The sequence below is a fragment of the Salvia splendens genome, chromosome 15 (genome assembly GCF_004379255.2).
Source record: "Salvia splendens isolate huo1 chromosome 15, SspV2, whole genome shotgun sequence".
Lineage (NCBI taxonomy): Eukaryota > Viridiplantae > Streptophyta > Magnoliopsida > Lamiales > Lamiaceae > Salvia > Salvia splendens.
In genome coordinates this window covers 22,747,654-22,765,588 of record NC_056046.1, presented here as the reverse complement: position 1 = coordinate 22,765,588, position 17,935 = coordinate 22,747,654, and the positions used below count along the sequence as shown (strand labels likewise).

Here is a 17,935-nt window from a genome sequence, read left to right as displayed (position 1 = left end):
TACTAGAATCTAGACCATAAAAATCAATTGGATGATTTGTATCATAAAGTTGTTAATTTGTTGAAAATATTTCAAATATACAATGGTATTAAATTTCAAATTTTGTATATTAGGTGGTAAAATCTTAATTGTTCTTCTCTGATTCTCCTATAAATACATGTAATTGTATTCTCCATTCTATCTTCATCCCTACTCCAATTCTCTTACTCTTATTCACTGCATCCTCAGTAATTGTTGTCGAGAATCATCCATCTTCATCCAACTGTTCATCTGGTGGATTTGGTGTTGTCGAGAATCATCCAATCGAAGTATCATTTGTCTGATTTGGTGTTGCTGAACTGCCAATAATCACCTGGTTTATTTTAATTTTTGATTTATATATGTTCTTGTTTCATATTTGTTACTGTTGATTTTTTATACACCTAATTTTGCTCAAGTTGTGATTTATTTGTTATAGCTTCATTGCCTATTTATTTCTTGGCTATTTTATATCTTAAAAATGAAAAGATTTATGGGAATTTCTCCTAGTTCATCTTCTAGAATACCACAAAATGAGTCTGTTCCACTTTTTTCAGAATCTGCATCACAACCACAACATGTAAATTAGAGGAGGACCAAACCACTTTTGTTGAAACCCAAACTTCTATTGCAGTTAAAAAACCACCAGTTAGATCTAAGACTAGTAAAGTGTGGAATTATTTTACCTTGAATGATGAAAAAGCAGCTTGTAAGCTCTGTAAGGTCAAATTTGTTTTTAAAGTTAATTATGGCACTGGTACTTTAACTAGACATTTGAATAATCATCACAAGAATTGGGAAGATAATGACTTGTTAGATGATAGTACACAACAAAATTTAGATATTTCATCTAGTGGTGCTGTTATAAATTGTGCATATAAACAAGATGAAGTGAGAATTGAACTTGCTAAACTTGTTATAGGAGCTGAACTTCCTTTTAATTTTGTGGAAACTCAATATTTTGCAAATTTTATGAAAAAACTCAACCTCGTTTTAAAAGTATTTCACGAAACACTTGTTACAAAGATGGTTACAAAATATATGAATTTGAAATTATTGCTTTGAAAACATTGTTTTCTAAATTAAATTCTAAAATTTCTTTAACTACCGACTTATGGCTTGGTAGAAAAGGTTTGCATTATTTATGTGTCACAGCCCATTGAATAAATGAAAATTTCATGTTGGAAAAAAGAATAATTGATTTTTCATTGCTTGAGCATCCACATGATGGTATATCTATATATCAAGCTGTTATGTCTTGTTTGAATTATTGGGAAATAAGTGATAAAATTATGTCTATTACATTAGACAATGCCGCAAATAATGGCAAAGCTATGGAGTATTTTATTGAATTTTTGAAGCCAAATTTTGATGCAAAATTTTTCACATTCGTTGTGTTTGTCATGTCCTACATCTATGTGTATGTGATGGAATGAAAAGTATTAGATCTCACATTGATCTTATACGAGATTGTTTGTTATTCATTACATCATCTTCGGTTAGGTTGCAAAAGTATAAGAGAATGGTTAAAAGTGCGAAAATGAAATTTAAAATTCCTTATATTGATGTAAAAACGAGGTGGTCTTCAACTTATAGAATGTTAATGGAAGCTAAACCTTATTCTTCAATAATAATACGCTATACGAAAGAAGAAGAAAAATTCTAGCATTAGTGCTATTAGTGAGAAGAATTGGGAGATTGTTGACATATTAATACCACTTTTACAAACGTTTAGTGATATGACTAATGTTATGTCCGGTAGTTGTTATCCTACTTCCAATATTATGTTGCGTGAAATGGTTAACATTGTTAAAATTTTTGATGAGCATAGAAATATGGAAAATGTGAAAGACATTATTGGAAAGATGGAGATTAAATGGAAAAAGTATTATCAAATGTTCCTTTTTGTGCTATTTTTTCTTATATTTTTGATCCAAGATGCAAAAAGGATGGTTGTGAAGTTTATCTTGAAGAAAATTACTCGTGTCTTGGTATTGAAAATCCTATAACAAATGATCAATTGGAGGATTATTTAAATTTGTTAGTTGGTTCATATACCTCTTGTTTTAAAAATACATTGACAAATGTTATTCCATCTTCTTTTAACAAAAACAGCAGTGGTTGTTCATCTAGTTATGCACTTCTAGATAAAATAAAAAAGAGGAAAAGTGATTCTGGTACTAGATCAACAAATGAGCTTAAACATTCTGAGGATTTTGATATTCTACATTGGTGGAAAATGGAACAAAAAAATTATCCTATTTTATCTATGATTGCACGTGATCTACTAACATGTCAAATGTCTAGTATAGCGTCCGAAAGTGCTTTTAGTGCAGGTGCAAGAACAGTGACAGATAGAAGAACTCGATTGACAACAAAATCTATCAAATTTTGCATGCTTTTGAAGAATTGGATGGATGAAGAATTTCGATTGAACAAGTTGAAGAGGCTCGAAAGATATAGAATGTCAGAAATGAAAGAAGAAGATCAAGAAGATGAAGATGACAAACCGGATTTGGTAATTAATGCACAAGAAGATTGATAAGTCGTATTCTAGGCCTTGGTTACTGGTCAGTATGATGTGCATAATTGAATTATATCTGCAAAACAGTTGCTTAAGTATGCAGGTTGAGTGTTCTAGCCAGTAGGCAAAGCTTCGGATACTTCAGGCGAAAAGGGCGCCAGGAGGGTGCAATACTGGCCAGGATGCATGCAAATAAAGGTTCGAGATGGAGAAGAAATGAGAAATTACAATATGAGATGTGTAGTGGAATTTGATTTTGAAAAAAAAAATTTATGGAATCTCAGTTTGGAGAAATAATTGATAGAAAGAGTGAATTGTGCAGATGAAATTGTACTGGAAAAAAAATTGTACGTATAGTTTTTTGACTTAATATTGCTGGAGAATCAGATCTGTGAAGCAATATGAAATAATTTCACAATGCTGAAAGGAATTTAAAATAATTTAAAACTATAAAATGAAAAGAGAAAATGAAAAAAAATGATGAAAAAACCCTGTCGCTCGTGTTGGCGCTCATTTTGAGCGCTCAGCGGAGCAATCCTCGTTATATGTAATCTTGATATTACAAAGAGAAATCAAGATAAATGTCATAAGCCGAGCTTTTGAAAAAAACGTAACAACCGAACAAAAGATAAATATTAGACATAGTCATTACACAAGTAAACATGACAATTGATTGGATTCATATTATATTGTAGGGTCTACAATAAGAAAATTAGAAGTTAGTATTTCTCATGAAACACAATACTTACTTATTTGGGCCCTATTATATTGGGCTTTTAATTAATAAATGGACCTCATCTTGGACTCTTACTCTTTCCACAGGATTAACCAGCTCATATAATATACTTCATCTGTCCAATTAAAAATGAAACGTTTTCCTTTTTAGATGTCCCATTAAAAGTGAAACGTATTCTAAAACGTAAATAACTCTATCTCTATTTTTTCATTTCTTTTACTTTACTCTCTCTTCGTTAACTTACAAAACAATACTACATAAAATACCGTACCAATTTCCAAATGTTTCATTTTAAGTGGGGTACAGCCTAGTCAAATGGAATAGTACTTAATTGTTTTCTAGATTCATGGATTATTTTGATTGTATATTTCACAATAATATAGGAATGATTAAATTTCAATATAGGCAATACATATGATGATTTATATTGAATGAAATTGCAAAACTGTGAAACATAAGAGCGTGGTTGTTGGATAAGGATATACGTACAATAATATCTGCAAAGCCGAAACTAGTTTTCAACGGGGCGGGGCGGGGCGTGGGTAGGGATGAATCTTGAATTGTTTACTAGGCTAGGCTAGGCTAGGATCTGGAATGAAGAATTCAGCTGTAGGGCCATTTCTTGGAGCATCAAAAACCACATCGCTTACAACAACATTGGATCCTGGAGAAATGATAATATCAGAAGCATGCTTGTAATCTCCAATGGTTCCAGGAACTGATGCAAACAACCTATATGTTCCACGTATCACATTCTTGATCAAGAAATTCCCATTCTCATTTGCTTCTGTCCAAAATTGGTAACCCTAAAACAAATACAATACGCTTGGTTTGTCTTTTTATCTTTGTTATCACACGAATACAAGTACTTATCGTCCACCTAAAATTCATTAAACAAAATTATGAATGATATCACAAATCCAAATAGATAAATCATTGATGATGTTATGATTGTAATTTGTAGTAATTAGATTCGTCAACTGGGTCAAGAAAACCTACTGGCCGACCCGATCCGTAATGGCTGGTAGTGGTAGCGGTGGGCATTATGAACACATGATGCGGCTGATTCATGCACGTGTGCGGGAGGCAACGGATAGGGAGGAACAAGCAGCCTTGGAGCCGGCGGTACCTCGACCCATCCATCGTCGATCTATAGTACCCCGGGACCACCTCGCTGCACACCGTCGGTTGTACGAGGATTACTTCGCTCCGGAGCCACGATATGGGGATAACATGTTTCAGTGACGTTTTAGGATGCATCATCCGCTCTTTTTGCATATCGTGGGCGCTTTAGACCGTCGATACGGGTATTTCAGGGTGCGGGAGGATGCGGCTAGTAAACCTGGCCACACGCCGATTCAAAAGTGCACTGCCGCAATCAGGCAGTTAGCATACGGAGGCGCAACCGACTTGTTTGACGAGTACCTCCACATCGGCGAGACGACTGCCCGCGAGTGCCTGAAGTATTTTTGTCAGGGTGTTAGGGAGATATTCGGGGATAGGTATCTTCGGAAGCCTACCCCCGAACCTATCCCCGAAGATTGTCAGGCTCTGCTGGATATGCACGGGAATCAGCACGGGTTTTCGGGAATCAGCACGGATTGGCAAGAATCCCACGATGATCCTTGAAGCGGTAGCTGACTACTGGTTGTGGATTTGACATGCCTATTTTGGAGTAGCCGGGTCTAACAAAGACATCAACGTCCTCCAGTCGTCGCCCCTTTTCAACGACCAGTGCATGGGCGTTGGTCCGACCGTCAATTTCATCGCCAATGGCAACCATCACAATATGGACTATTATTTGGCGGATGGGATATACCCTATGTGGCCCGTCTTTGTGAAGATGATCAGATGCCCCACAGAAGAAAAGAAGGTCTATTTTGCGGGTCGTCAAGAGGCAGCGCACAAGAATGTGGAGCGGGCATTTGGTGTGCTCCAGGCTCGATGGGCGGCAGTGAAGGGTCCAACACGACTGTGGTATGTTGACAGCATCGCCGACATCATGTATGCATGTATTATCATGCACAACATGATTGTCGAAGATAAAGGTCCAGCAATGACTGATTGGACCAATGATGATGTTGATGCTGCGGGTCCAAGCCATGGCGTGGCCACTAGCAATGTATGCATGGGGATACCCCACGACGAAGTCGATCGAGTCCGTGCATTTGCCGACATGCGCCAAAAACAAGTCCATGTTCGACTCCAGAACGATATTATTGAAGAAGTATGACAGCGGAGGGGTCGTCGTTGATGTAGTTTTTAATTATTGAAATGTATTTTTTTTTATTTGGTGAAATGTACTTTTCTTTTTTTTATTTAATGGAATTTTTTTCCCTATTTGTGTCAAAAATTTAATTCCGTAAATTGTTTAATTCCGGAAATTGTTTAATTTGTGAATTTTTATTATTGTGGGAAGTCCACCGGGATGTCCTTGGGGATGTCCGCCATTGTGTAGTGGGATGTCCGTATGAGGTGGCATCCGCAGTGGGATGCCCGTATGACGTGGCAGGAGGTGTTTTTGGGATGTCCGCGGGGATGTTCGCCGGGACATCCGCACCACCACTAATGCTCTTACCTCTCCTTTAAGCTGGGGATTTGATGGATTGGTTAAGAGAACAGCTTCCGGATAGGCAAGAGGTTCCCGGTTAGATCGATCCTCAGACATTGGCATAACCCTTTGTCTCTCATCCGACATCGCCATGTAATGAAATCTATCAATTGCAAATACCATAAATACATTTCTAAATGAAAAAGAAAAGAAAATTTATAATCTCAATGAGTTACTTGTCTTCTTGTAGCTTGAACACGATTCGCCCTTCCTATATTAGAAAAGATGGTCATTCCTTCAATCGCTCCAGCACAGTGTATGTATAAAATCCAGGAGAATCTCGTAGCATTACATATCTGTTTTTTTCATTCATAATTAAGAAAAGTATTATTACTAATATAAATAAATAAATCAAATTGTTAATATTACTATTTCATTTTCACCTTTTATCAATGTTTAAAGGAACTCTTGAACTTCCAACAGCCCATGTTGAGGTGAAGCTGATTTCTGTTTGATCTTTGCTTTGCATTACAATTTTGTAGCTTGTTCCTGGAAACCTGAACAAAAATTTAATCAATTCAATTTGAATTTTCCATTCTCATTCCAATTGTCTATTTGATAGGGTCATGTAGAGCTAACAATATTAATTTGCAGTTTATATAATAAGTAATTAATTATTGACTCACTTATCCATGATGGTTTTATCGCCCGGCTTGTTCCAAACCACATTCCAATACCTGTTGATTTGTTTACTTGTAATTAACTTAGATTTGAAAATTTTAATTTTTCAAAATAATTATATATCACATTAGAAAAAAAGAAATGACCCCCTATTATCTTCTTTATTTTTGGTATTGGCACTCCCTTTGTATGTCACACCAGTGACCATACCATCTGGTATTGACAATGTGAGGTTGACCAAGCCATTAGTCAATACAACCTGCAAACATAATTTTCCAGAATTAATGCTAACATAATGTTTTATGGAGGAAACAAAATGATGCTTTTTAGTTAACATGATATAGTATAATTATCTCTTCACATGCTCATTAAATTTGAAGTCGGAATATGATAAAGAATTGTTAGAATATCTCCACTTCATAATGAAATAAAAAAAAATCATTAGGAGTTATACATGTTGATCATGTTTCACCATGAGGACTCCGTTGGATGGCAACACAGCTTCAATATTTTCTTCCAAAGTCATCGGCCTGAGATTAATAGAAAATCAGATTATCAAATTAATTAATACTCAATTTATATGTAAATAAATAAGATAGAAAGAGTTGGTGAAATTTATTACTCCCTCTTTCCACAAAAAATAATTCAGTCGTACAAGACCTGGTGAAATTTATTAGTATGAAATTGTTGGGGTTGGTTGGAAATTAAAGAAAAAAAGAAGAAACATCATAAAAAACTGTGGATCTTTTCCTCTAGTTCCGCCACTACACTATAGTGGTCTTGTTATGGTAGATAACTCTTCTATCTTGGACTTATTTGACTTAAGCTGATATGTTCTAATTATTGTCACGCCCGCATTTCCTAAGGATAGAAAACATGGTTGATCGCGATTAGGGGAGGATTAAAGAAGCGGGGAAGAAAGGGAAAAACAACACAACTCGACCAAAGCTCGAAACAAATGGGAATAGCTCGAATAAAATCAGAGTATCTCAACAATCAACAACTCAAAAACGAATACTATCTCAACGATACAAGAGCTCAAAAGAAGGACAACTACTTAGCGAAAGCATTTGAGAGAAGGAATATGCCACGTGTGAAGACATGACACATTCTACACACTTAAATTTCTTCAACGGTCTTGCTCAACACCCACCGCACCCGTCACGCTCAACCTGCACATTTTTAAAAAGAAATGCAGGGCTGAGTACTTTATGCACTCAGTGGACTCATGCCAAAAACATTTTATAAAAAGTATTTATCATGCCACCATTGAGTGACCTTGGGGTTTTAACTTTAGAAATCGCCCAAGACACTAAAATGATTTCCATCGTAAAATTCGACTGATCAGTCATTTTCTCATAGATGTCTACCATATCTGATCCATTGATGACAAGTAACGTGGCCACATTCCAAGTCACTAGACCGGCCGACCCAAAAGACGGCTCACGATCCCCATTGGTGTACACTAGCCTGAGTAGGGACTCACTCCCTAGTCAGACCCGAATTCGATTATCCATTGATGGCAAAAGCCAAATCAGATAGGTTCCATAGAATAAAACAAAACACGACATGACAAATATTCATATCATTTTCACATAAAAATATACTTAGGGCATTGCCCTTATTTAAAAAGAAAGCCCACCTCGTTCGCCTAAGTCCTTAATTCGAAATTATTTCCCTTCCCTTGATATCACGTCTCGCTTGCAAGGAATCACCTTTAGCATTTAAATAACACATAGATCAACACAATGAATCCAGTAAATAAATAAAATGCATGCACCCTAATTAAAATCGTTTATCTCGTTTCTCGGTTTTTGATTATTCGGCGGCCGCCTAAAGTTCCTCCGTTGGCTCCTCGTATTTCCACCACGATGTCGGAATAAATTCCCAAAAATTATTTAAGCGTATAATTAAATTCTCGCCTTCATTTCCTCTAAAATATATTTATTTCGGACTTAAGATGAAACTATTCGTACTTCAAATTATTCGAGAGCTAATTAAATAATTCCCCAGGATTAATTTATCAGCCCAAGAATCAAATTAATTATTTACTTAGCCCAACTTATTCCTTCAATTAAATTAAGAAGTCCAACTATTATGACTCCAAGAAAGGCCCAATAGAATTTTATTACCCACCCTTATTTCTCCAAAAATAAAAAGAAGGGAGGCCCAAGAATAATGACCCTCCAAGCAATACTCCCTTCTCCACTATCGGCCCCATCTCTCCCTTCCTCCTTCATCTCTTTCCCTCACATGACAAGATCCCCAATTTGAGAGAAAACTCAATTTCCCGTCGCCTTCTTCCAAAATTCACTCTTCCTCCGTTCAATTCAGCGCCACCTTCGGTGGCTGGTTCGCTTCCTCGCCAACGCTGATGTCTGCACGAAGCCGTCACCGAGCTGCCCTCGCCCAGCCTCGTCGCCGGTCATCACTCCCATGTGCGCCACTGCCGTCGCTGCTACTGTGCAGTCTCCTCGCCAAAGGTTGCCGTCGCAGGGTCAGGCCGCAGCAGGTGACGCAGCGCAGTTCGCCGTGCTGCACACCGTAGTCGCTGTCATCCGCCGTCACCGCTTGACTGCAGTACTACCCCTAACGTGTTCGGGCAGCCATCGTTCATCACCGAACCCACCCCGAAACGTCCCGAAACCAACCCGAACATCCCCGCACAACCCCGAAATAGCCCCGATGTAAGTTTCTAATTGATTTCATATTGTGGTTATTGTTTTGTTTGATCGGTGACACTTGTTGATTGAATTATGTGGGGAGTGAAGTATGGTATGTATAACAACGATCAATAGGGAAAGGATTTATACCTTTGGAATGAGGAGAACAAATTGAGATCGCAGGGAGGATTTGGATTCACCGGCTGCTCGATTTTTCCCTTTTGCTATCTCAGAATTTGGAGGAAAGGTAAAAATTTGTGGAATGGTTTGGGTATATATATATTCTCATATAAATTGTAGATTTGAATCTAATATGGAGTAGTATAATAATTCTGTGGAGATTTGGTTTGTTGGAGAGGTTTTAGGGAGTGGAGATATGGGGAAATCGTTTGGTGATAGGGTTTAGAGAAATATATTTGACCAAGTAGATGACTACAAATTTGGAATAAATAATTGATTTTTTTTTCTCTTTTTTTTAACGGGGTGTTACAATCTACCCACCTTAACAAAATTTCGTCCCGAAATTTACTTACGTCCTTCGAATGGTTCTCACCTAGCTTGCTCCAAAGTTTCACGCAATTCCAAGAAAAAATTTCATGGTCCACCGGCCTCCATGCGCACTCTCGATCGCCTTGCCTCGTCGTGCCTTGACAAATTAGGGGTTCACCCCAAACTCTAGATTATTTCAACTTAAAACTACGATTCGCACGGTCAACTAGGCTTATATTTTAAGTACTCTAAGTTCACAACTCATTTCATCATCTCCTAGATCAACATCTATCACAATTAACGTCATTCATTCCTCAAGATAAACACACAACATTTTCACGCAAAACACTTTCACACTTCACATTTACATTCATAAAATTTTGACACAAAAGCTTTCTTCAAACTCTCGCCCTTTTCCTCAAAAATTTCCAATCTTACTTTCAATTTTAAAGTAAAAATTTTGACTCAAAACACACTTTAACATCAACTTTCATCCATTGTGTAAAATACTCCATAGAATAACGCAACATACTTTGTATCTCATAACATAAATATCATCACACTTCCATAGCTCAATTTTCCAAACGAAAAAGTTAAAACTATTTTTCTCGAAACTCAAAAATTTTCGAACAATTCAGAAACACAGCATTTTCCATTGATCAAATCTTTTCATAAAAGACAAGTCATCCTATTGCAAGACATACATCTTTTTATCACCATAGATTTTCATCTTCTCACAAAACACATATATATTTTTTCACAACCATAGCTCCTCTACCCCGTTGTAAAACATATTTTGTTTTCATAATCATAGCTCTTCTATCCCATTGTAAAACATACTTTATTTTCTTAACCACAGCTCTTCTATCCCATTGTAAAACATATTTATTTTCATAACCATAGCTCTTCTATCTCATCGTAAAACATACTTTGTTTTCATAACCATAGCTTCTCATCTCCTTTCCTGAAAATTTTCTCATAATTTTTTTTTTCATAAAAATAAATTACCTCTTTCTTGGTTGAGCATGGCGAAGCGGGATGTTGAGCTTTCAATGCACAATTATTATTTTATCTTCTTTTATTTTATTTTATTGATTTTTTTAGTCGAGCGAAACAAGTCTAGACTAAGACTGAAAAAGACTCTCGGGTCCAGAGCGGAAAGAAAAATTGCTCTGATACCACTTTGTCACGCCCACATTTCCTAAGGATAGAAAACATGGTTGATCGCGACTAGGGGAGGATTAAAGAAGCGGGGAAGAAAGGGGAAAACAACACAACTCGACCAAAGATCGAAACAAATGGGAATAGCTCGAATAAAATCAGAGTATCTCAACAATCAACAACTCAAAAACGAATACTATCTCAACGATACAAGAGCTCAAAAGAAGGACAACTACTTAGCGGAAGCATTTGAGAGAAGGAATATGCCACGTGTGAAGATATGACACATTCTACACACTTAAATTTCTTCAACGGTCTTGCTCAACACCCACCGCACCCGTCACGCTCAACCTGCACATTTTTAAAAAGAAATGCTCTAGACTATAGTGGTCTTGTTATGGTAGATAACTATTCTATCTTGGACTTATTTGACTTAAGCTGATATGTTCTAATTATGTTTTGTCTTATCTATCTTTCCTTGCTAGAAATTTATCTGGTAATTAACAACGAATTGAAAACGTTTTGTAATGCTACAAACAATTACACTTACCGATCAAAATCTTGTGAGGAGGCAAATGAAAAGAATAGGTGCCCAACAAGCGCAAGCCTCCAAATAATGAGGTCCCATCCATGATCCATCTCTCTGAGGCAGATCAGCCATCTTTACCCAAAAATCTAAGAAATGAAAAACCTCTTCTTCACCAATTTTGTGAAGAGATTGATGTATGTATATAATAAAAGTGAAAATTAAATATCGAAGAAACTTCACCTTTTATGCACAGTTCAGATTCACTAAATTGAATTTTCTTCTTTTACTTTCAATGGATCATGCACGTCATGAGAAAAAGAAAAAATAGTTCAATTCATGCAATTTGTATTTATTAAAAGACACCATTTTTTCCGTAAGGCAATTATGATATATGAGGGAATGAGTTTGAGATTCGCCTAATTATAAAGTAATAAATGGGATTCTCATAATTATAAAGTCAAAATCAAAATGACATTTATTGAGGACTTCACAATTAGTGGAATGTTGATTTTATTATTCGAGGTATAATATGAAAGAGAATCTAGCTTAATTGGTAAAAAGATTTTCCTCCAATTAGTAGATTGGAGATTTGAGCTATCTAAAAGAGTATTGTGTGTATCCATGCACTCGAATTATTTTGAAATTCTCCAAATAATTTTTTCTTCAAATGGTTCAAGGATATAAATTTGAAACATAAGTGTTTTATATATTTTGATGGATTAATTAAATGCAAATTTTATATATTGTAAAAATTCCAAACTATGATTTGGACTGTTAAATTTTGAAGATTTGATGTTGATACGCAAGGTGTTCAGAGTCCTACGTAGGTAGGTGTTTTTAAAGACTGTGTTGTGCAATGTTTCCACTGGCCAGGAGGATACCTAGACCTAGTCTTGTTGTTGGGTATGTACCTAAACCTTGTATCAAAACCTCAACTCACCTTTAATGGGTAGTATAGCGTAGTAAAGATCGATCCCGCACAAATGGAAAGGATGTGTACACTTGTGATGACATCTTGGAAGGGTTTGTTTGCAATGGCGGATCCAGGAAATGATAATCGTGTGGTCGGAACCAGTGACGAAGCTAGGATTTCTACGTTGGGGGGCCCAAATCGCCTTTAATAGTTGTAGGGTATTCAAGTCATTTTAACAGATGTGGGATATTTTCTCGTCGGTGCACAATGATTATCGTTAAAAGTGACGTCGATATCAGTAGATCACACTAAAATTCAATGTATATGACAAGAAATTGAATCAATGTAAAATGAACTTGCACAATAAGAGTGTGTATAATAATAGAATAGATTTTTGTGAGTGTTTATGTGAAAAAACTTAATTAAAATGACATAGAAAATAGATAACAAGATAAAGCGCATACTTTTTTGGAGTGAAATCATTTGTGATAAGGAAACAATTTTGAAATAACTAAAAAGTACTAGTACTAGTACTAAACTTGACTATATAATTAAATTGAAATGAAGAAAATTGCATGATTTTTGAACGAAGACTACTTGGAATAAGGGAGTAAAACAAATAAAAGAATCAGCACATATTTTTTGGAGTAAGATAATTTATGACGAGAAAACAATTCTTAAATAATTATCAAGAACTATACTAAACTAAGATGAAATGGAGAAAAATGCATGTCTTTTTGTACTAAGACAATTTGGAATTAAGAAGTAAAACAGAAAATATTAAAAAGAACTAAACTAAAGTGAAATAAAAGTAAATTAACTAAATTAGAAGAACTGGATGCATTTCAAAACAAAATGGGAGAGCCAAGGAATCAATCCTAGAGCTACACACGGTTCGAAAACCGCTGGTTCCGAATCCTTGAACTTGAACCGGCCCAGCAAGGTATTCGGCGATTGCGGTTCCGGTTCAAAAAACCGTCGTTTCAGGCGGCGGTTCAAAACCTTTGGTTTTGGGCAGAAACCGACGGTTCTGGTCCGGTTCGGCGGTTCAATGTTTTTTTTGTCTTTTTAGTTATTATTTATCTACAAAAGGTGTATAAATAAAATTCAAACAATAAGGATGAAAGTTGCAATTTGATTGATATAAATTTCAACTAGACTACAAGTTACAATTATAAGTTATAACGATTACAATTTACAAAAGACTTGAAGTCTTGGAGTATCTAACAATAAATTTAAGTATACTTGTAAATCTCAATGAGACCTACAAAAAGACTTGAAGTTTTGAACAATAAATTTATAAGTATATACTTATGTTCGGCAAATGAGATGTTTCTACATCGCTAAATTAAGGACACATTTAGCAATTCAACCTTAAATGTTGACTTTAGTGAGGGCTGACAATTTTTGATACGACACGATAATACGACATGGACCCGCACGAAGTTAACACAACACGAACACGCACATTTAAGAACCCGAAGACAACAGGTTGTGTCGGGGCGGGTTTGGGTCGGGTTTGTGTTATACGTTAAGAGAAAAATAATTAATTTTTATTAATTAAAAAATTATTAAACTTTAATTTTAGTTATTTTTGTTGATTAAAAAATATTATACTTTAATTTTAATTAATTAAAAAATACTATACATTTATTTTATTAATAAAAAAATATTAATTATTTTTTATGAATTTTTAAGAAAATTTTATGCTTAGATTTTATTAAAAATAATTTTTTTAATTATTTAAATTTATTATTTGGATTTATAATCACTATACTTTAATTCTATTATTTTGATTAAGAAAATAATTATTTTAATTTGGTAATTTTTTATTTTATCGTGTAATATCATGTTTAAAACGTATAATAACATCATGTTTTAGTCGTTATCGTGTCGTGTTAAGCTAACAGAGGGTTGACTTTTTTTTTGTTACACGATAACACGCACGAATCCGACACGAACCTGTTGGGTTGGGACACGATAAGAACTCGATGATTTCAGGTTGGGTTGGGTTTTGATCTTATTGGGTTGAGACGATAATGGATTGACACGATAACGACCCAACCCGCACGATTTGACAGCCCTACTTTAGTCTAACAATCAATAATTATGGTAGAATTGTCAAAAGTTTTCCGGATTTAGTCTTGTAGAGAAGTCTCCTTCACGGACTAGAGTATATACAAATATAATTATTTAATTATATTTGCATATTTATAAAGTTGAAACAAATGAAAAAAAAGAAATAAAGGAAAAATGACTTAAGCTCAACTTAAGTTTAAAATATAAATTGAAGTACCTACTTGGGTTTGTATACTAAAAGATGCTTCGAGCGTACATGGCCTCGTACAGACAGCTCATGCACGTAAGCTTGGTATGTCTGAAACTATAAGCAGTAATTTGTCAAAACAACAAATTGAAACCTGAAAATAAAGATTGTTCCCCTTTCTTGCTTCTACAATTTGTGGGACCCAACAAACAATGTAAGCTTGGTATGTCTGAAACTATAAGCAGTAACATCAAATTGAAACCTGAAAATAAAGATTGTTCCCCTTTCTTGCTTCTACAATTTGTGGGACCCAACAAACAATTGTGTGTTTATTGCGGTGCAGGAAAGGACTACCCATCTCCACTATTTCATGACATTTTCTTGTTGCTGAAAACATATCTCATATGTCACCCACATGAGGATGAGTGGGCGTACACTCTCACCTTCTCTTAGAGCATCTCCAATGCCGGCGTCAAAACCGCGATGCCGATTTTTCGCCGACGCCGGTTCTGACGCCGAACCATTGTGACCGGCGTCGGCGAAATCGGCGTCAAAATCGGCGTGGCCATGCCGATTCGCGCGATGACGCCGGTTCTGACGCCGATCCTCACGGCGCCATTGTAGGCCCCGGATCGGCGTCAAACCGGCGTCAAATTTTTAATTTTTTTTTTAATTCGAATTTTAAAAATTCGAATTTAAAAAAAACTATTTATTTATGAAAATTGTTTTTAATATTTAAAAACAATTTTTACAAATAAATTTATACAAGAAATTCGTAATAGCCCATATATATTTAATGGGCTTGCGAATTATGAAACCATTCTAGGTTGTCTCTCTTTTATAGAGACATCCTTGAATGTTTTATGTTCCACATTCGATGTGGGACAAAAACCACTCTAGGTAGTCTCTCTTTTATAGAGACATCCTTGAATGTTTTATGTTTCACATTCGATGTGGGACAAAAATCATTCTAAGTTGTCTCTCTTTTATAGAGACATCCTTGAATGTTTTATGTTTCACATTCGATGTGGGACAAAAATCATTCTAGGTTGTGTCTCTTTTATAGAGACATCCTTGAATGTTTTATGTTCCACATTCGATGTGGGACAAAAACCACTCTAGGTAGTCTCTCTTTTATAGAGACATCCTTGAATGTTTTATGTTTCACATTCGATGTGGGACAAAAATCATTCTAGGTTGTCTCTCTTTTATAGAGACATCTTTTTTTTAAAATTAACTTCTTTTATAGAGACATCCTTGAATGTTTTATGTTTCACATTCGATGTGGGACAAAAATCATTCTAGGTTGTCTCTCTTTTATAGAGACATCCTTAAATGTTTTATGTTTCCATATAGAAATATTGTACTTTTTTAATTGTACTTTTTAATTTTTGTACTTTTTTTAAATTATTGTGCTTTTTTAAAAATTAATGTACTTTTTAAATTTTAATAGTATTATTCGAATTTCCCGTATTTGTCTCGTAAATTAAATTCCGTATGTTGATACGATTGTAAATTAAATTATATAATTGTTATTAGTGATGTGAATAGGTAGTGTGAAGGCTATGTGAGGGCTATTTGATGTCCAGTTGATGTGGCAAGCTGATGTGGCAGGAGAATTGTAGTGCTGATGATGTGGCAGTGTGAAGGCTATGTGAGGGCTATTTGACGTCCAGTCTTACTGGAGATGCTCTTAACACCAACAAGTGTCTTACAATTCCCAGATGGTCATATGCAAATAGTTATTGAGTTAGAGTTTGTATATAATATGGATGGGTATATCAATTTAGCCTGAACCTGATGGTCTAGTTCGAATAGCCCGCTAAATTTACAGGGTTAGAGCTGGAAATCTATAAACCGGTTGTAAATTGGGCTAATCGGGCTGCTGGGTCAGCCCATTGGGCAATACATAAAAACCCTAAAAATTAAATGCGTGAGTTTTAATGATTTTCGGACTCTTCCACTTCCAGTTGGTCAGTATTTAAATCGGCGATTCTACTGTAATCATCGTTGAATAGTGTTCCTGGAATGTTGTGCTTGACTAGTGGTATTTGGACTGCTTGTACTAATTCGGGATACATTTATTTGACCGCACATTTTATGGATGAACAATGTAAACTGAATAGCAAAATACTTGCATTTTGTTATATGCTGCCTCCACATTCTGCATCTGAATTAACTCAAAAAATTTCTGATATTTTGGTGGATTAGAAGATAGATAGGAAAATCATTCCTTTGACTTTGGATAATGCTATGGTGAAATTATTGAAAACACGACTTCAGTTGCAAAACTCATTATTGTGCAATGGGGAATATTTTCATGTGAGATGTTGTACACATATTTTGAATCTTGTTGTAAAAGAAAGGTTGAAAGTAGCTAGTGATGCTTTATAGATAAAATTAGAGCGAGTATCAAATATGTTTAAGCATCAGAAGCTAGAAAAGTTTAAGGAATGTGCAAGAAAAGTTGATATTGAATTTACTACTTCATTGTGCATGGATGTGCCTACACGTTGGAATTCACGTGTTTGATGCTTGCCAGTGGAATTAAATATCGATGAGCTTTCTCTATGCTTGAATGTGATGGTTTAGCTTATAAGCATTGTCTGACATAAGAAGAGTAGGAAAGAGGAAAAGTGATGTGTGAATTCTTAGAGCTATTTTATGATATTACTACTTTAATTTCTATTCATCCTATCCTACTTCCAGCTTGTATTTTATGGAAGTGTGAAATATTGCACGTTTGTTGGAGAAGAATTCTAGAAGTCATGATGAAGTGGTAAAGTCTATTTCTCTTAAGATGCAATCAAAGTTCGATAAATATTGGGAAGATTATATCGAAATCCTTTCCATGGGGGCCATGTTTGATCCAAGAATGAAGCTGAAACTTGTGGAGTATGATCCTCTTTCAAGTGAGGACAAAGTCAATAGGTTGAAGATGAAATTCTATATTCTATACAATGAGCTTAAGAAAAAAGGTGTTGATGCATCTTTGTCTAAAGATCCTCAACCAGTGGAAGTTCTATTTCTGAAGTTGGGGAGTCTAAATTTATGGAAGGAGTAAGAAGACAAGAAGACAATGAAGGTGTTGATGCATCATTGTCTAATGTGCTTGTTGTAAGTATTTTTTTATAAATATTTTTTTAATCTATATTTATATTTATATTAATTTCATTTATCATTTTGCTTACATTTTGATAATATTGTTATAGGCATATAAGAGTTATAAAGGTGCAACTTCGGAAGCAAAGTCAGCATTGGTGTATACTTGGAAGACATGATGATGGATGAAAATGTTGAACTTGATTTGCTTAAGTATTGGACAGATCATTCATCCCATTTTAGAGAACTTGCTAGGATGGCGTGTGATTGATACGCTCGGATTTTGCACTGTTTTAAGGCTT

The 17,935-nt window shown here is 35.3% G+C and overlaps 1 protein-coding gene and 1 long non-coding RNA gene across 2 annotated transcripts; both read right to left on the bottom strand.

The window, feature by feature from the left end:
- Positions 1 to 5,861: 5,861 nt before the first annotated feature.
- LOC121767423 lies at positions 5,862 to 7,586 on the bottom strand. The gene is made up of 7 exons (XM_042163687.1): positions 7,568 to 7,586; positions 6,965 to 7,040; positions 6,657 to 6,769; positions 6,516 to 6,566; positions 6,273 to 6,386; positions 6,066 to 6,185; positions 5,862 to 5,992 (listed from the first exon to the last, which is right to left on the bottom strand). Exons 2-6 carry the CDS (start codon positions 7,034 to 7,036, stop codon positions 6,119 to 6,121), a joined length of 417 nt encoding a protein of 138 aa, XP_042019621.1. The 5' UTR covers positions 7,037 to 7,040; positions 7,568 to 7,586; the 3' UTR covers positions 5,862 to 5,992; positions 6,066 to 6,118.
- A 52-nt stretch (positions 7,587 to 7,638) lies between these two features.
- Positions 7,639 to 9,603, bottom strand: LOC121767424. Its single transcript, XR_006043091.1, has 3 exons — positions 9,324 to 9,603; positions 8,153 to 8,225; positions 7,639 to 7,682 (listed from the first exon to the last, which is right to left on the bottom strand). It is a non-coding gene; the product is annotated as an uncharacterized LOC121767424 (long non-coding RNA).
- Between the last annotated feature and the right edge of the window lie 8,332 nt (positions 9,604 to 17,935).

Bases quoted from the DNA above. Each gene is read 5' to 3' on its own strand.
- LOC121767423 (XM_042163687.1), bottom strand. From the start codon at position 7,036: ATGACTTTGGAAGAAAATATTGAAGCTGTGTTGCCATCCAACGGAGTC. The intron at 6,770-6,964 runs GTATAACTCCTA...TTATGTTTGCAG, and splicing joins TGGTGAAACATGATCAACAT to GTTGTATTGACTAATGGCTT. The intron at 6,567-6,656 runs GTCATTTCTTTT...ACAAATCAACAG, and splicing joins AATAAAGAAGATAATAGGGG to GTATTGGAATGTGGTTTGGA.